At 45.1% G+C, this 20,622-nt stretch overlaps 1 protein-coding gene across 1 annotated transcript in view; it reads right to left on the minus strand.

Annotated features, from left to right (window-relative positions):
- LOC126282348 (G1/S-specific cyclin-D2-like) overlaps positions 1-20,622 on the minus strand; it is a 151,255-nt gene that overhangs the window by 96,780 nt on the left and 33,853 nt on the right. Inside the window, exon 2 of the mRNA XM_049982004.1 lies at positions 6,359-6,574. Within this exon, the coding sequence (XP_049837961.1) occupies positions 6,359-6,574 (216 nt within the window). The remainder of the gene's footprint in view (positions 1-6,358; positions 6,575-20,622) is intronic.

Below are 20,622 nucleotides of genomic sequence, written 5' to 3' on the forward strand. Positions count from 1 at the left end.
CAAAGATTTACACCGCTTGCAGGGAAAGCGGAAAAATCATCATCTGCTTAGTCGCGACGTGGACAAAAGTGTGTACTGAATGACTGTGATAGACAGGCATCTAAGAGGATTGTGACGCGAAATAAGACGACGATAGCTGCAAAAGTCACAGCACAAGTAAATGTCGCACACGCGAGCCCTGTCAGCACCAAAAAAGGAAAGGAGCACCATACGGAGGGAATTGCAGCACGAGCTGGTTCCAAAGCAAATCAGTGACGCAAATGACCGTAGCAGAAAACGTGATGCCGAAGCCTTAAAACCTGGAGCATTGTAAGAATGTCATTTGGTCGTATGGGCCTTGGCACACGCTGTTTCCAACTGATGGCTGGGTTTGCGTCCCAAGAATGAAACATGGAGGGAGTTCTGTGATTTGGACAAGCATATCGTGGTATTTTGTGGGCCCCATGGTTACTGCAAGGTCGCATTGCTGCCAAGGATAAAATAACCATTTTTTGATCATTCCATGATACAATGTTTGTATACAAACAGCGATGCTGTATTCCCAGACAGAAGAGCCCGTGTTCGTACAGCTCGAAATGTCCAGGACTGGCTTTTTGAGCACTATGATAAATTGTCTTTTCTTCCCTGGACACTACAGTCACCAAATCTCGATATTATTGAGCCTTTGTAGCCTATGTTGGACAGAAGAGTGCGTGATCGCTATCTACCTCTATCATTGTTACCTGAAAGCACCACTACTTTGCAGGAAGAACGATATAAGATTCCCTTGAAAACCATAGATGACCTGTATTTATCCATTCCTTGAATGGTAGTAGCTGTTTTGTATGCCAACGGTTTTCTTACAATGTATTATGATGTTTTCATATTTTTGTCTTCCTGCTGTAACTTGTGAGCTCTCTGCACCCCAAACTGAGGCCGTTACCAAGGCTGCAGATGGTGTCACATGGTATTAACATTATGACTCCCGAGGATGACTGATTTTCCGTACGGCGTACTTGTAACACCAGAATGAGAAGAGTATTATTTAGTACACTGCTCAAAATTTCCCAAACCCATCTAGAGATGTTCAGCTTCGACAAACCATGCACATTGTCATTGGTTACTTCCACCCATTTAGTCGATCTCGGGACTAAAGCCAATCACTACATCTCACACAAGAAGACAGCATGCCATAGATCGGTTAAGGCTGGTTAACATGAGAGACAACATTGCTTGGTCAACTAGTTTGCTAAAATGGTTTAGTTAGCCCTATTACGTAAATTTGATAGTAGTCAGTCAGGTAGCTTCCCACACCCCGAAACACAAATGATCCCATCGTCGTCTGTTTAGTGAAGCACATTATAGATCTCACCCATCGTTCTCTTTTAAGGTCAACTGTTTCTTGCAGATCAGCAACATGGGTCGCGGGAATGACTATACGTGCAAGTTTGTTATTGCTGACATGGAACGGAACTGCTTGCGGCATGTAAAATATCCCCTTTACTCAAATAATGCAGCTAGCCCTAGTGTGCGTTTTCGTGGCAGCGCGTATTGCGGCAGACTAAAAAGAATCAGAAAGGGCAATAGGGGGGGGGGGTGAGCTACGGGGGGGGGGGGGGGGGGGTGAGCTAGGGGAGCGGAAGATGAGGACTGGTTTCAGATGTAACGCGCGCGTTAAAGCGCGATCGAAATCGTAGTAGTACAGATGACGAGCGTTGGCGCGCGCTTGCTGCTGATCGGCAGTAGAAAATGAACGTGGAGAAAGCAATTTGTTCGTGTTTTATTATATAAATAGGTGTATAAAAGGAAAAAACACACATTGGGTCGGTCATATTTTAAATAGCAGGCTTACTACAGATCTATACATCACATTACATTACATTCCAAGGTAAGGGACAACGAATCCAATTAACGCTATTATTTGTAACTGTTGGTGTGCTTTTGACTGCCCAGGAGTGTGAAACACTATATACGAGGCTTGCTGAAATGTAATACCTCCGAATTTTTTATGTGAAAACGCATAATGCTTTTTAAATAAACTTTATTAAAGTTCTACATCTTTGTTCTTCATGTCCACATATTTATTTCTCAACACAGTCACACTGGTGACGAAGACATGTCTCGCAACGAGAGACGAATTTTTTGACACTGTCACTGTAGAATGTTTGACTTCGTTGACAGGACCCAACCACACCTCTGCTTGCACCGCTTCATCACTCGCACAGTGAAGTTCTCGAATGTGTTCTTTAAATTCTGAAGACAGATGAAAATCGGATGGGGCCAACTCGAGAATGTATGGAGGAAGAGCGATGACACTGAACCCAACGCGTGGGACTGTTGCTGATGTGGCAGCTCTCGACTGTGGTCGACGTATTCATGTTGAAGGAGAGGGTGCTCCATGTGCAGACGTTTTGTGGGGTTAGAAACTCGATTTCAGCAGGCTTTTTCTCGCGTACCGACATAGTTACGTTACATACCGCCATGTCTCATTCGGACCCTCTAGTGGCAGGGGCTGCAAACGTGTAATATGTTAATAAAGCTTTAAGCATTTTCACATAAATACGGCTCATCACTTTTCAGCATGTCCCCTTAAACAATTAAAGTCCACCATTTACGTAGTATTAGGGCTTGTGACAATTTATAATCACTCATTCCGTGCGTAGTAACTGTCTTTGAATAAAAACTTATTATATACATGAAATAATCCATTATATTTAGATACCCTCAGCCATTTTTTTAAAAAAAATATCTGTTCACACACTAACATAATTTGAAGCAGGCAAAATTCGTTAATAAATACTATATACATTCACGTAACAATGATACTGGACAGCGAGATTCATACGACACATACACTGAAGTGACAAAAGTCTTGGGATAGCTGTTGTCTTCAGTCCAGAGACTGGTTTGATGCAGCTCTCCATGCTACTCTATCCTGTGCAAGATTCTTCATCTACCAGTACCTACTGCAACCTACATCCTTCCGAATCTGCTTAGTGAATTCATCTTCTTGTCTCCCTCTACGATTTTTACCCTCCACGCTACCCTCCGATACTAAATTGGTGATCCCCCGATGCCTCAACACATGTCCTACCAATCGCTCCCTTCTTCAAGTCAAATTGTGCCACAAACTTCTCTTCTCCCCAATCCTATTCAATACTTCCTCATTAGTTATGTGATCTACCTATCTAATCTTCAGCATTCTTCTGTCCACATTTCGAAAGCTTCTATTCTCTTCTTGTCTAAACTATTTATCGTCCCTGTTTCACTTCCATACATGGCTACACTCCATACAAGTACTTTCAGAAACTACTTCCTGACACTTCACTCATTTACTACTTTAAGTGACTGATTTCCTAATCTAATTCCCTCAGCAACACCCGATTTAATTGACTACATTCCATTATCCTCGTTTTGCTTTTGTTGATGTTCAACTTATATCCTCCTTGGCACCTTCTGAATTTGAAAGAGTATTCTAGTCAACACTGTCAAAAGCTTTCTCTAAGTCTACAAGTGCTAGAAACGTAGGTTTACCTTTCCTTAATCTATCTTCTAAGATAAGTCGTAGGGTCATTACTGCCACACGTGTTCCAACATTTATACGGAATCCAAACTGATCTTCCCCGAGGTCGGATTCTATCAGTTTTCCATTCGTCTGTAAGTAATTCAAGTTAGTATTTTGTAGCCGTGACTTATTAAACTGATAGTTCGGTAATTTTCACATCTGTCCACACCTGCTTTCTTTGGGATTGGAATTATTATATTCTTCTTGAAGTCTGAGGGTATTTCGCCTGTCTCATATATCTGGTTCACCAGATGGTAAAGTTTTGTTAGGACTGGCTCTCCCAAGGCTGTTAGTAGTTCTAATGGAATGTTGTCTACTTCCGGAGCCTTATAGCCATAAGTACATATACAGATGGCGGCAGTATTTGGTACACGAGGAATAAAAGGGTAGTGCATTGCAGAATTGTCACTTTTATCCAGACGATTTATGTGAAAACGTTTCCGACATGATTACGGCCTCATGGCGGGAATTAATAGAAGTTGAACATGGAATGGCCGTTGCAGCTAGACGCTTGGGACATTCCATTGCGGTGAATTCAATATTCTGAGATCCACGGTGTCAAGAGACTGCCGAGAATACCAAATTTCAGACATTACCTCTTACCACGGACAACACAACAGCCGATGGCTTTCACTTAACGTCCGAGAGCGGTGGAGTTTATGTAGAGTTGTCAACGCTAACAGACAAGCAACACTGCGTGGAATAACCACAGAAATCAATGTGGGACGTACGAAAAATATATCGTTTGGAACTGTGCAACGGAATTTGGCCTTAATGGGGTATGGGAGCAGACTACCGACGTGAGTGCCTTCGCTAACAGCGTGACATCGTCTGCAACGCCTCTCCTGGGTTCGTGAGAGTATCAGTCGAACCCTCGGCGATTGGGAATACCATGGCTTGGTCAGTTGTGCCCTGGTTTCAGTGGGCCAAAGCTGTTGGTAGGGTTAGAGTGTGGCCGCAACCCCATAAAGCCATGGAATCAAGTTGTCAACAAAGCACTGTGCGAGCTGGAGGAGGCTCCGTAATGGTACGGGCTGTGTTTACACTGAATGGATCAACTGAACCCATCACTGACTGGAAATGGTTATGTTCGGACACTTGGTGACAATTTGCAGCCATTCATGGACTTCATATTCCCACACAATGGGGGAATTTTTATAGGTGATAATGAGTAATGTATCTGGCCACAATTGTTCCTGACTGGTTCGAAGAACATTGTGGGCAATTTGAGCAAATGATTTGGCCACCCTGACGGCGCAACATGAATTCCATCGAAAATTTATGAGACATAATCGAGAGGTAAGTTCGTGCACAAAATCCTGTACCGATAACACTACATCTACATTTATACTCCGCCAGCCACCCAACGGTGTGTGGCAGAGGGCACTTTACGTACCACTGTCATTACCTCCCTTTCCGGTTCCAGTCGCGTATGGTTCGCGGGAAGAACGACTGCCAGAAAGTCTCCGAGCGCGCTCGAATCTCTGTAATTTTACATTCGTGATCTCCTCGGGAGGTATAAGTAGGGGGAAGCAATATATTCGATACCTCATGCAGAAACGCACCCTCTCGAAACCTGAACAGCAAGCTACACCGCGATGCAGAGCTCCTCTCTTGCAGAGTCTGCCACTTGAGTTTGCTAAACATCTCCGTAACGATATCACTCTTACCAAATAACCCTGTGAGGAAACGCGCCGCTCTTCTTTGGATCTTCTCTATCTCCTCCGTTAACCCGACCTGGTACGGATCCCACACTGATGAGCAATACTTAAGTATAGGTCGAACGAGTGTTTTGTAAGCCACCTTCTTTGTTGATGGACTACATTTTCTAAGGACTCTTCCAACTAATCTCAACCTGGTATCCGCCTTACCAACAATTAATTTTATATGATCATTCAACTTCAAATCGTTCCGCACGCATACTCCCAGATATTTTACAGAAGTAACTGTTACCAGTGTTTGTTCCGCTATCATATAATCATACAATAAAGGATCCTTCTTTCTATGTATTCGCAATACGTTAAATTTGTTTATGTTAAGGATCAGTTGCCACTCCCTGCACCAAGTGCCTATCCGCTGCAGATCTTCCTGCATTTCGCTGCAATTTTCTAATGCTGCAATTTCTCTGTATACTACAGCATCATCCGCGAAAAGCCGCATGGAACTACCGCAGATATGGACTGCTGTAGAGGCAGCAAGGCTCAATATTTGCGAGGTAGACTTCCAGCGACTTGTTGAGTCCATTCCATGTCGAGTTGCTACACCACGCCGGGCGTGACCGTGACGGAATGCCATCCTACGGGCCCGGGTTCGATTCCCGGCTGGGTCGGGGATTTTCTCCGCTCAGGGACTGCGTGTTATGTTGTCTTCATCAGCATTTCATCTCTATCCGGGGCGCAGGTCACCCAACGTGGCGTCGAATTAATAAGACCTGCACCAAGGCGGCCGGATCTGCCACGTAAGGAGCCTCCCGAACAATGACGCCAAACGCTCATATCCATTTACCACGCCGGGCAAAGGACGTCCGACACGATATGGGGAGGTATCCCATGACTTCTGCCACGTCAGTGTAGTATCTTAATTACAAACGCTTTTTGCGATTTGAATGATGCTGTGAACTATCGATCGAGATTAGTAAGTTAAGGATTATTTTAATTGGGTTGAATCATTAAGACAAAAAAGCCCCAGCAAAATCGTGGACTACTTGCGCAGAAGTTCAGACTCCAATCCAGTCAGTTGCCATTCACTGGCTTATACAAGTGAGTCAAGCCCCACACGAGCACCACCACCACGACATACTGTACTGTGACGTACGGTGATCTCCTCGGGCGGCACACTGTTGTCGGTGAAATGGCACAGCACGGTAACTGGCAGGCAGCACGACTGCCTCAGCTTGGCGGCGATGAGCAAGCAGGCGCAGGCGAGCGCTTGGAGCTGCGTCCGGCGCACGCAGGTGCCACAGAGGAAGCGGTCCAGTAGGTTCACCGCTTGCGGGAAAACTGCTGCTGCTGTCTGCAGCTCCTGACACACCTGTAACAAATGTTAATTCCGTCACTGAAAAGAATGCGTGGAAAAATATTCTGGGGCTGACAAAAAATTTAAGACGAGGAAAAACTGACCATACCAAAATCTGACACACTTGTTGGCACGGATTTTCACGCAATCCTTTTTGTAGAAAATAAACTTATTTTCCGCGTGTCGGTCGCTGTCTCGGTTACATCAAACTGACCGGTATCTGGCAGTGTGGCCCAGTTTCAATTTACCAACGCACTGTGTTGGGACGGGATGCGGCGCTTTTATCACACGTCTGCTGCGGGATCAACCGCGCACTCAAGCGTTTGAGACGACGGTACTTTGACACGGAGGCTACTTTTGGCGCGGCCTTTACACACTTCCCTCTACGACAGTTTAATGGAAACGAGGGTCCGGCATATTCTTGAAAGTCTTTAACCATTTCTTTTTAATAAAATTTGTTTGTAGATCTATGAAATCTTCTGTTATGATTGTTTAATGCTCTGGTGTTTACGACCAACTCAACTGACACAATCTTCCATTTTCTGGGCATAGCACTCCCCTATATATTAAACGAAGAACAGCGGCAGGGGCTAAGAAGAAGGAAAAAGGGGAAAAAAAGACAACATGGGAAATGATTCCAGGCATCCCATGTCTGGAAGCGAAGTCTCATATCCTAAACTGAAGTCGATAAATAGCTTTCTTCGAACAACTGAAGTCACTGAATTACCACCACCTTCCGGTTGCCGAACGTAAGTATGATGTAACAAGGCAACAGGAAATAATAGGAAAAACCTGAAGGAAGAGCCCGCAGCAGGTTTCCAACTACCCTACCGGACGTGCAAGACTCTTAACACACTGCGAACTGGAGGTGGTGCAAACTAAACTTGAAGCGGCAGGGCTACATTACTGGAGATATAACCTGCGCATGTGCACAACTTCAAGATGCTGAACACCTCTGTATCTGCCCGGAGTTCCCTGCGCGCTGGATGACCTGTTTTCAGCAATTGTTGCAGCAATCAAGTTTAATGAATTTTGGATCTCAAAATCAGTTTTACGTGTACCAGGCCTTGTTTATATATTACAGGTATGTTTTAAATTTGTAAATAAATGTACTGTACTGTCCTGCTACTAAAATAATAATAATAATAATAATAATAATAATAATAATATTCTGGAATTTTGCAGGTATAAACTAGTAAACCCCCATTTATTTAAAGAATCGAAGTCCCGTGTATAAACAGCTTCAAACGTCTGATTACTTTACAAGTGAGTTAATGTATTCAATATTTGTCGCTAAGCATGTAAGCGGAAAACGTTTGATGTAAGTCTATGAGTGCCCTTATTATGAAACACTAGATGAATATAGTCTGGGTAATTTGATTTTCACTTTACACAAAAATAAGTTTCTCTCGCATCTAAATGTCTATGACGTGTTTCCTGAACTGTGTCGTACGATGATATAATTTTGCAGGCACATTCAATAGTGCGTGTGACTATTGTGTCCAAACTTTGTTGTGAATAGTACTGTCAGCAAAGAAGAAATAAATTAAAACGTCCTGTCTGATGCTGAAGTCTTGCTGTACGAATAGCAAAAATGTAATAAGCGATCAAGTTTTGTCCTTTGATCATTTTGTGATGGGTGTTAGCGAGAAAAGGTTTGAAATTGTGCGTAAAGTTTGCTGGAAGTCGCTAAGTACTCAGTGTCTCTAAAAGTGGATAAACAATGCTCGAGTATTTGAGCGCCATCAGTTACACTACCTCAAGACAAACAGCAGTTTCTAATACGTGCCTTATTATGTTAAACTGGTAACATAAGATTATACCTATTTAAGTCTGTCAATAATTATGCGAAATGCTGAAAATAGCATTTTTGTTGGCTCTGGAAACCTTTAGACAGGCATTCTTCAACTGGATCCGGAACAGTCACTAATGCAGATTACTTCAAGATTGTATTCCTAAACCCGTTAGTACGTGTAGAGAGAGGGCGCTAATTAACACTAAGGTTTTTTAGACATATCATATTTCTCATAAATTTTAATATAAGGCGATGACGTACAAGTTTGGCTTTAGTATCTGAGAGTGCAACTGATAGTGTTCCGATAATAGTACTTATTCTGTGACTTAGGGAAACGATACTTTACGTTACGCTTGTTTTTTAATTAGAAAAAACTGAGCTCTGCAATACTGTAAACACAGGAGTAAAACCCAATCATTTATTTTTTTTATTGTTTAACAGATCTGAAGATGGGAGACACTGTCTCAAACAGGTAAATTTGAGATTTTAAAAAACAACCACCGACAGACAAAAAATAAGTATATTTTTATACAAGCAACATTTGAAGGTGCAATCTTTAGGGTCATTATGCCGTATCACATTCCTCTCAGATTTCTGCAAAGCAAACCGTTTCTATCCATTCGTTGCCATTCTCTACAGGAGGAATGGAAATACCTATCAAGATGCTGTGTGTGCGGGTAACAATAATATTTTGATAACGTTCCCACTCTTTCTCACGTCCAGCTATCTACACGTCCTCTATGTCTGACGCTGACCCGCCAATGGCAGCTTGAGGAAGCTAGTTAGTCATTAACTCTTCCTCAAGGGACAAAACTACCTGTGAACGTGACAATGATGTTTCCCATGTACGAGGGTTGGAACTTTAATAGTTGCAAGTATTTATTTACAGCTCGTACAAATTGATACGCGTTTCAAAGTTTTACTGGCCATCAAAGTAGTCACCAGCATTTTGTAAACCCGTTGCCAGCGATGTGGAAGTCGTAGGATACTCTTAGCAGTACCAGTTGTGTTGACAGTTGGAGCGGCACGGTCTATTGCCCCACGAATCTGTAGCAATTCTGAAGCGAATGCCGTGATGGGTTTCCTTCAGTTTAGCTGAGCTCACGAGGGGTTGTCAGGGACGTGCAGTAGGTGTTATAGCACTTAGCAGCCCCGTCAGTCAAACAAATCAGTCACACTTTGCACTGTACGTGCTTGAGCATTGTCCTGCAAAATGATGGCCAGGTCCTGCAGAAAGTGTCATCACTTCTGTCTCTATGCTGTTCATTTTTGGAACACAACCTACGACCACGTCTCTTCCACTGTTCACTGTGTTTTGGTTTGTTGTGTTTACAGTATGTAGCGTTGCCATTTGTCACTCCGTGTTTTTCATTTGTGTTCTGTGCTGCTGTGTCTGTGTAATATTTTGTGTGTGTGTGTGTGTGTGTGTGTGTGTGTGTGTGTGTGTAGGGGGGAATTTGTTCCTAGGTAGTCTGGTTATGTTCTGTATCTCCTGTTGTTACTGTTTTAGTGGCTGACATGATCGACATTTATTACTTATATTAATTTGGTCACTTATTACTTTCTTGTTCACTGCAAAGGCACATTACATGTGAAAATTTCCCTGTATTGTTAGGGAGTTTTCTGTTGTACTTGTTTATCGTAATAATTTCATGTTATGTTCTATGTTAGATGTTCATGTACATACTTTGTTAGGTGTTCAGCAAATGCAGATGTCTCTTTTTCACATTTCCAACTTCTGATGTGCTCTTTTCATATTTCCAACTTCTGAGGTGATGAAACGCCCTGAAATAACAGACTTAGCAATCGAGTAAAATTCTAGAGGTCTTCACCGGTAAAGTAAGAGGTCGGCAGAGCAGGGCAGTATTGAACAGCTGGTCAGAAGGCCAACAAGGAAGGCCTGCTGATGTATTTAATACAACCAAAATACAAGAGTTAATTGATCGACACCATAAGAGCTCTGTGTCCAAAGCACCAATACATCAAAATGGCAACACAGAGGGAGGGGCGTGTTTTCATTGTGTTGGCCTTTAAGAGTAAAGTAAGAAGGTGTAACTCGGATGCAAGAATAACTACTCAGAAAACTGACACTCCAAAATATGTCCACTATTGCTTCTGAAAGACAAGGGTGAGACATTTCAGATGGAGTGTTTGGAAAGCTGATAGGTCGAGAAAAGCAGGCCAAGTGAAGTCATGGTTGCCTCTTAATAGCGACGTATGCCACACAGATCCTGTATAATTATTATTTCTGTTCCAGTTGTTGGATACTATTCCGTAACAAATGCAGCTCAGGAGAGTGACCCGTGTTCGTCTAGCCTCTGCTCGTCGAGACCATCTTCTATCTCTGATGAAACAGCGAGTCCTACATGGAGTGCATTGTACCTGCAAGCCACAGTGCTGCCGTTCGAGTCAAGACGGTGACAATAGCCCTTCTGGAGGCCTAGCCAGAGGGTCCAGGTAGCGGTCAGTAGTCTTCAACGGTGGGGGTGTGCCATGGCCACAAACTGCTTTCCGTTCCTGTGGGCGTACTTTGACGCTGTGAGCCATACTCTTGTCGGAGACCACAACTTGGCTCAAAGTAACACACTCCGTGAAGAGCAAGAGGGAGCTAACAGCGGCAGGGTTCACGTTGTCAGTGGGAGCGTCCTGGTTGCCCTCTCCACCGAGCTGTTAAGGGGGGTAGGACGTGAAACGGGCCGTCTTGGAGCATGAGAGGCACCACTGTCTATACTTTTACAAATAAACTCGTAAAACTTTGTCAGCATGACCAGGAAGGATTCAGGATTCACACTCATAGCAGAGGAAGTTCAAAAACATAACAAAACAATTTTTTTTACATGTGAAATTTCATCATTTTTCACTTGGTGTTGGCTGCATTTGTTGCTGTAGGTACACCTTTCTTCATAAGTAAGAGAGATTCTTCGATGAATTTTGCACAGCATACAAACCATACTTACAGGTGTATGAAACTCGAGAATTTCCCAAATCTGTTGAAAACTGTGGTAAAAATTGAGATAATTTACTATAAAATTCGAGTTTTCTCTAAACACGAAGTTTAAAACTTAACAGCCCATTCATTTTGCCATACATTAAATAAATTCTCGAGTTTCATACACCTGTAAGTATGGTTTGTAAGCTGTGCAAAATTCATCGAAGAATCTCTCTTATGAAGAAAAGTGTACCTTTAGCAACAAATGCAGCCAACAGTAAGTGAAAAAAATCATGAAATTTCACATTTAAAAAATCTTATTTTTACTTGTTATAGAACTTCCACTGCTATGAGTGTGAATCCTGAATCCTTCCTGGTCATGCTGACAAAGTCTCATGAATTTATTTGTAGAAGTATAGATAGTGCAAATTAAAATGTCCTGTGATGCCTCTCCTCCTCGAAGTCGGCCCGTTTGACGTCCTACCCCCCTTAACGGTCTGAGGCAGTGTGGCCAACAGCGGCCGATATGCAGCCAGCGACCCGTGACGTCACTGGACGTCGAGTCTGTGCCTCTACCGCTGCAGCATCCGAGACAGAGCAGCGCGCGTGAGGGTCAGCGCATTTAAGCGTGGCAGGCGCCACTTCTAACCACCCACTGCGGTTCGCAGACATGTATTTTGGAAGAATAAATGTTAGTTTACTAATGAACTTTTATCAGCATCTGCTGGGACATTCCGGGGATCAACGCACTCCATACTGCAACCCACAACAAGTAGACGTTACAATCCTGGCCTGTACATTTGGCGTAAGAACGTCATGTACCTCTATATTTTGGTGGCAGAGGAAACGTGCCCGCTGTCATCCTTTAAGAAAATGGCTCGGCTACTAGAGGATAGCAGTTTTGGCGACATACAGTATGGTGAGTGCAATTTTTTTTGTTTTGCTTTTGTTTGACTGTAAGGATTGTGGAGATTCGACTTTTTTTTTTAAAATTGCGTGTATAGGATGGAGGAAATGAACACCGATACAGCTCAAAGATTGCGTATGCCAACTTGTACCGTTTGGAATGGGCAATGCAGTTTGTTACGGGCAAGAAGTATGATTATTGTGTTTCAGTATGTGCTAATCATGTTGTAATAAATTTCTGCTAGCCGTGTATCCAAATGTCTGGACCGTCGTCTCTCTCTTGTTATTTGTTAGGTTTTATGTAAATGTTAGATTGTCAACCGTGTGCGAGTCGCAAACGCTGGAAGCGTTGCGACCTTTGGCAGCGCTAATAGCTCAGATGCAAACGAGCCATGTGGGTATGTCTAGACACGTACAGCCTATGAATGCAGACACAGCAGCTTTAACAGTCGTTGAAGGGAATGCATGTGTTACTAGCTCATATGCTGCCGCGGTACGCCAGACTACCGCTGGCACAGCTAAACCTATCGACCCTGGAATTGCAGTAGAGCGTCGATTATCTGAACTAATTGAGACACTTGGGTGTTTGGAAAACCAGAGTATTCGCATAATTTAACCGTATACTTCTATTGACCAACTTACCAATAAAAATTACATACTTTCATAACAACATCAATCTCTTATTATTTATTATTACAAAGGCAAGTGCAGCACTAATGTATGTAGTACCTAGTCTAAAAATGTGTGTTACTTACGCATTTTGCATATGCAGTACTTATGTATAGAATTAACGCTTAACAGTCTTTAATTTTGGATTGTCAATGCACGCGAACCTGTTTATGAGCAGCTACGTCACGCACTTTTTTCGGGGCAGTTATTTCACATTCATCGCTTTTATGTCCAAATGTGTGTGAAATCTTATGGAACTGAACTGCTAAGGTCATCAGTCCCTAAGCTTACACACTACTTAACCTAAATTATCCTAAGGACACACACACACACACACACACACACACACACACACACACACACACACACACACACACACACACGAGGGAGGACTCGAACCTCCGCCGGGACCAGCCGCACAGTCCATGACTGCAGCGCCTCAGACAGCTTGGCTAACCCCGCGCGGCGTCGCTTTTATCTTGAGACTTAATCCGTCGAAAGGCAGCATCTAAGCAAGTAAATTCTTCAGAACCAGCCGATGTACTCTCATCTTCATTTTCTGGACCATTAGCTGGGGAGATGCTGGCGACATCAGCTTCATCAGTGACGAGGTTTAAAATTTCGCTTTCCTCCATGGCTTGGTGCCCTGGATCTCCGTCCCTGATACTGAATGTCGTCTTCGTCACAGCCATAGTAACTGAGCTCTTGTGGCATATTGACCTTTCCGGACATACGCTCCTGGAAATGGAAAAAAGAACACATTGACACCGGTGTGTCAGACCCACCGTACTTGCTCCGGACACTGCGAGAGGGCTGTACAAGCAATGATCACACCCACGGCACAGCGGACACACCAGGAACCGCGGTGTTGGCCGTCGAATGGCGCTAGCTGAGCAGAATTTGTGCACCGCCGCCGTCAGTTTCAGCCAGTTTGCCGTGGCATACGGAGCTCCATCGCAGTCTTTAACACTGGTAGCATGCCGCGACAGCGTGGACGTGAACCGTATGTGCAGTTGACGGACTTTGAGCGAGGGCGTATAGTGGGCATGCGGGAGGCCGGATGGACGTACAGCCGAATTGCTCAACACGTGGGGCGTGAGGTCTCCACAGTACATCGATGTTGTCGCCAGTGGTCGGCGGAAGGTGCACGTGCCAGTCGACCTGGGACCGGACCGCAGCGAAGCACGGATGCACGCCAAGACCGTAGGATCCTACGCAGTGCCGTAGGGGACCGCACCGCCACTTCCCAGCAAATTAGGGACACTGTTGCTCCTGGGGTATCGGCGAGGACCATTCGCAACCGTCTCCATGAAGCTGGGCTACGGTCCCGCACACCGTTAGGCCGTCTTCCGCTCACGCCCCAACATCGTGCAGCCCGCCTCCAGTGGTGTCGCGACAGGCGTGAATGGAGGGACGAATGGAGACGTGTCGTCTTCAGCGATGAGAGTCGCTTCTGCCTTGGTGCCAATGATGGTCGTATGCGTGTTTGGCGCCGTGCAGGTGAGCGCCACAATCAGGACTGCATACGACCGAGGCACACAGGGCCAACACCCGGCATCATGGTGTGGGGAGCGATCTGTTACACTGGCCGTACACCTCTGGTGATCGTCGAGGGGACACTGAATAGTGCACGGTACATCCAAACCGTCATCGAACCCATCGTTCCACCATTCCTAGACCGACAAGGGAACTTTCTGTTCCAACAGGACAATGCACATCCGCATGTATCCCGTGCCACCCAACGTGCTCTAGAAGGTGTAAGTCAACTACCCTGGCCAGCAAGACCTCCGGATCTGTCCCCCATTGAGCATGTTTGGGACTGGTTGAAGCGTCGTCTCACGCGGTCTGCACGTCCAGCACGAACGCTGGTCCAACTGAGGCGCCAGGTGGAAATGGGATGGCAAGCCGTTCCACAGGACTACATCCAGCATCTCTACGATCGTCTCCATGGTAGAATAGCAGCCTGCATTGCTGCGAAAGGTGGATATACACTGTACTAGTGCCGACATTGTGCATGCTCTGTTGCCTGTGTCTATGTGCCTGTGGTTCTGTCAGTGTGATCATGTGATGTATCCCCAGGAATGTGTCAATAAAGTTTCCCCTTCCTGGGACAATGAATTCACGGTGTTCTTATTTCAATTTCCAGGAGTGTATCATTCTGATCATCATTTTCAATTGGACTTTGAGAAGTTTTTCAGAGACAGAACGCATTTGATGTATATTTCTATTTTTCTATTCCTGAACACATTTTCAATTGGTTTTTCAACGGGGTTTGTGCTTGTCAACCGTCATCAATTATGCATGAGTGTACACTCGCGACAAGCTGTCAAAATACACTCCATACCCACATCCTGCCATCGGATCACCACATTGTGTACCGTGATTCGTCACGCCCCCAACGGTTTTCCACTGTTCAATCGTTCAATGTTTACGCTACTAACACCAAGCGAGGCGCCGTTTGCCATTTACCGGCGTGATGCGTGGTTTATGAGCAGCCGCTCGACCACTAAATCCAAGTTTTCTCACCTCCCGCCTAACCGTTATAGTACTTGTAGTGGATCCTAATGCAGTTTGGAATTCCTGTGCGATGGTTTGAATAGATGTCTGCCTAATATACACTCCTCGAAATTGAAATAAGAACACCGTGAGTTCATTGTCCCAGGAAGGGGAAACTTTGACACATTCCTGGGGTCAGATACATCACATGATCACACTGACAGAACCAAAGGCACGTAGACACAGGCAACAGAGCATGCACAATGTCGGCACTAGTACAGTGTATATCCACTTTTCGCAGCAATGCAGGCTGCTATTCTACCATGGAGACGATCGTAGAGATGCTGGATGTAGTCCTGTGGAACGGCTTGCCATGCCATTTCCACCTGGCGCCTCAGTTGGACCAGCATTCGTGCTGGACGTGCAGACCGCGTGAGACGACGCTTCACCCAGTCCCAAACATGCTCAATGGGGGACAGATCCGGAGGTCTTGCTGGCCAGGGTAGTTGACTTACACCTTCTAGAGCACGTTGGGTGGCACGGGATACATGCGGATGTGCATTGTCCTGTTGGAACAGAAAGTTCCCTTGCCGGTCTAGGAATGGTAGAACGATGGGTTCCATGACGGTTTCGATGTACTGTGCACTATTCAGTGTCCCCTCGACGATCACCAGAGGTGTACGGCCAGTGTAGGAGATCGCTCCCCACACCATGATGCCGGGTGTTGGCCCTGTGTGCCTCGGTCGTATGCAGTCCTGATTGTGGCGCTCACCTGCACGGCGCCAAACACACATACGACCATCATTGGCACCAAGGCAGAAGCGACTCTCATCGCTGAAGACGACACGTCTCCATTCGTCCCTCCATTCACGCCTGTCGCGACACCACTGGAGGCGGGCTGCACGATGTTGGGGCGTGAGCTGAAGACGGCCTAACGGTGTGCGGGACCGTAGCCCAGCTTCATGGAGACGGTTGCGAATGGTCCTCGCCGATACCCCAGGAGCAACAGTGTCCCTAATTTGCTGGGAAGTAGCGGTGCGGTCCCCTACGGCACTGCGTAGGATCCTACGGTCTTGGCGTGCATCCGTGCGTCGCTGCGGTCCGGTCCCAGGTCGACGGGCACGTGCACCTTCCGCCGACCACTGGCGACAACATCGATGTACTGTGGAGACCTCACGCCCCACGTGTTGAGCAATTCGGCGGTACGCCCACCCGGCCTCCCGCATGCCCACTATACGCCCTCGCTCAAAGTCCGTCAACTGCACATACGGTTCACGTCCACGCTGTCGCGGCATGCTACCAGTGTTAAAGACTGCGATGGAGCTCCGTATGCCACGGCAAACTGGCTGACACTGACGGCGGCGGTGCACAAATGCTGCGCAGCTAGCGCCATTCGACGGCCAACACCGCGGTTCCTGGTGTGTCCGCTGTGCCGTGTGTGTGATCATTGCTTGTACAGTCCTCTCGCAGTGTCTGGAGGAAGTATGGTGGGTCTGACACACCGGTGTCAATGTGTTCTTTTTTCCATTTCCAGGAGTGTATATACTGAACTTTTATATCAAACGACCTGTCGGTTTTACCTGTCAGTCTCCTGGAGGCTTTAATCGCCGATATGTTATTAACTGACATTTAATTTTTTAAAAATCCTACCAAGCACTGCGCGTTTGTTGAATCACCACTGTGCGTTGGCTTAAAGCGGCACATTTTCACACTGTGCAGGCTGAAATTCGAAAATAACTAAATACGAAAACTCTTTAACCCGCAATTTGACGTTCCGCGTCATTTTATGACGACTAGTCGTATAGTGACGATGCCTTTTCTTAGTAAGTTATCATATAAAACCCACCAAATACCGGCTTCAACTAAAAAGAGACAAAAACTCAGAAGTTCTATTTGTAACGCAAAGTGTGATCTTGCTTCTTATTGCTTCAACTTTGCGTGGCACGTGCCAAAACATCGCAGAACTTATTTTGTTTTACGCGCCGCAATGTCTTCTCAAGGTGACATAAGAGGAAGAGAGGTACAAAAACTCTTACAGCTCCACGTCAACGTATGCTGACCTGCCCCGCGTGAGGACGGCTTTACCCCTGCAGATTTTTGCCTGTGGGATGGTCGAAAGGCGAAGACTTCAAGCAGAAGACACCAGGCGAACTGACACCGAGACGACTTCACAACAGCTAAACGCGTTGCTGTTAAGAGAATTCGAACTTAATCATTCGCACTCTCTAGAAATGTTCTGTGAGTCTTTTGATTACATTCTAAAACCTGTATTGCTGTAACCAATAAACTTGACACTTTGAATATATATATTCAAAGTACATACTACTACCCCTTAAAAATTTACGATTTCTTTCCTGTATGCAAGGGACCTGCCGAGGATAACGCTCATGTGTTAGGACAGTGTACCAACTGCGTTCCTCTCCAACTAACGTGTAGCCCTGTAGCTTATTGCGGTTCAGTACGTCGCACTCCCTTGTCGCTTTTCGTGGTGGCAGAAGAAAACGCGTTGCGATACATTTTTTCCCCTTGCGGCCCGGCGCTGAAGCTAGCTGCTTTTTGTGACGCGTTCGCAGCAGGCGGGGCTCACTGACCTACTTCTCTGCGTAGACACGGTGGCATGTCTCATCTTGCTTCATTCAGAATTAAAAAGAGTCTAGATCACCTATTGCTCGGCAGTTCCCGATATTCCCGTCGACAGGATTAGGATAACAAGAGATGTTCTGCTCTGATTTTCAGGCGTGCTGACCTCATGTATGTGAGACATGAGATTTCCTCAATTCTGACCACCACCCCTTCTGACAAAGCCCCATTGCCCTATCTATAAAATGACAGAAATGTCAAACAGACGGGAAATTCAAATTTTTCGCGAGAAATTAAAAAATAGCCCAACTGGACAAATGTGTTTCCAATGGATGTAGAGCTGTTGTCATAAGTGTATAAATTGGCGGGAAATTCAAAATGGTGCATTGTCTTAGCATACTACTACGGGCTCTATGATATCACAATCCACTTCATGTTGTGGTTGGAAGGAGAGCCAACACCGTATTGCTAAGGGAGGCCGAAATGCACGCGTTTTAGCTCACGCAGGCTGGCGTGAGGTCTGGAACATGACAAGGGAATTAGTTTGAGAAAAACGGACGTAGCTGGTGGAATACTTAACTTTAATCCATTAATGGAGAACGTCGCTCTTTATGGTACATGATTCACAATATCAATAGTACGGATACTGGCGCCTTGCTAGGTCGTAGCAAATAACGTAGCTGAAGGCTATGCTAACTATCGTCTCGGCAAATGAGAGCGTAGAAGTCAGTGAACCATCGCTAGAAAAGTCGGCTGTACAACTGGGGCGTAGGAAGTCTCTCTAGACCTGCCGTGTGGCGGCGCTCGGTCTGCAATCACTGATAGTGGCGACACGCTTGTCCGACGTATACTAATGGACCGCGGCCTATTTAAAGGCCACCACCTAGCAAGTGTGGTGTCTGGCGGTGACACCACACTGCAGACCTGTTGGGGTGTTTATAACAGTGTAGAATTCTGGTGCACTGCTCCACAGCTGGAATGCTTGCACTGGCTCTATGACGTCACACTCCAGCTCAGATCTGTCGAACTACTTACAACAGCGTAGAATTCAGCTCCGGGCATACTGGGATGTTCATGGGGAGGGAGGGAGAATGCCCCTTGCAATTATCATTCTTATGAACGAATAGTACCAGTACATTTGCTGATGGTATAGTATAGTGCTGTAGTATCCCACACATTAAGGATGGTATTCGCAACAAGCAGTCTACCTCCCTCCCATGGACATCTGTCGCAAAATGGCGTAACTATGCTATGAGTAAACAACTGGGTTACAAGTAAAACCCAATTTAGAATGTATGACCAGGTCACATGACCAAAGTGTCTATCTTGGATCTTTAGAGCATAAAAGGAAGCCAGAAACTCGAAGCTGGTCTTCTGTCGTAGTGGATAGACTCAACATGAATTGAAGATGAAAGTGCTAAAAATACCTCAGTTATTCGGGAGGAAGACAAGACCAACAGACGAATTCTTTAATTTGTTGCTGTTGTGGTCTTCAGTCCTAAGACTGGTTTGATGCAGCTCTCCATGTTACTCTATCCCGTGCACGCTCCATCTCCCGTATCTACTGAAACCTACATCCTTCTGAATCTGTTTAGTGTATTTATCTCTTGGTCTCCCTCTACGATTTTTACCCTCCACGCTGCCCTCCAATATTAAATTGGTGATCCCTTGATGCCTCTGAACATATCCTACCAACCGATCCCTTCTTCTAGTTAGGTTGTGCCACAAACTTCTCTTCTCCCCAATCCTATGCAATACCTCCTCATTAGTTATATGATCTACTCATCTAATCTTCAGCATTCTTCTATAGCACCACATTTCGAAAGTTTCTATTCTCTTCTTGTCCAAACTAGTTACAGTCCATGTTTCACTTCCATACATGGCTACACTCCATACAAATACTCATTTACTAATTTAAGTGTCTCATTTTCTAATCTGATTCTCTCAGCATCACCCGACTTAATTCGACTACATTCCATTATCCTCGTTTTGCTTTTGTTGATGTTCATCTTATACCCTCCTTTCATGACACTGTCCATTCCGTTCAACTGCTCTTCCAAGTCCTTTGCTGTCTCTGACAGAATTACAATGTCATCGGCGAACATCAAAGTTGGTATTTCTTCTCCATGGATTTTAATACCTACTCCGAATTTTTCTTTTGTTTCCTTTACTGCTTGCTCAATATACAGATTGAACAACATCGGGGAGAGGCTACAACCCTGTCTCATTCCCTTACCAACCACTGCTTCCCTTTCATACCCTTCCACTCTTATAACTGCCGTCTGGTTTCTGTACAAATTGTAAATTGCCTTTCGCTCCCCGTATTTTACCCATGCCACCTTCAGAATCTGAAAGAGAGTATTCCACTCAACATTGTCAAAAGCTTTCTCTAAGCCTACAAATGCTAGAAACGTAGGTTTGCCTTCCCTTAATCTAGCTTCTGAGATAAGTCGTAGGGTCAGTATTACCTCACGTGTTCCAATATTTCTACGGAATCTGAACTGATTTTCCCCGAGGTCGGCTTCTATCAGTTTTTCCATTCGTCTGTAAAGAATTCGCGTTAGTATTTTGCAGCCGTGACTTACAGGAAATCCCCAACAATTTTGCTACTGACTTTGGCAACATAAATCAAACCGAAAACGGTATACTCCTTAGCAAGAAGAATTTAAATTTGGTTACACCCATTAG

This window comes from Schistocerca gregaria, chromosome 7 (assembly GCF_023897955.1).
Source record: "Schistocerca gregaria isolate iqSchGreg1 chromosome 7, iqSchGreg1.2, whole genome shotgun sequence".
Lineage (NCBI taxonomy): Eukaryota > Metazoa > Arthropoda > Insecta > Orthoptera > Acrididae > Schistocerca > Schistocerca gregaria.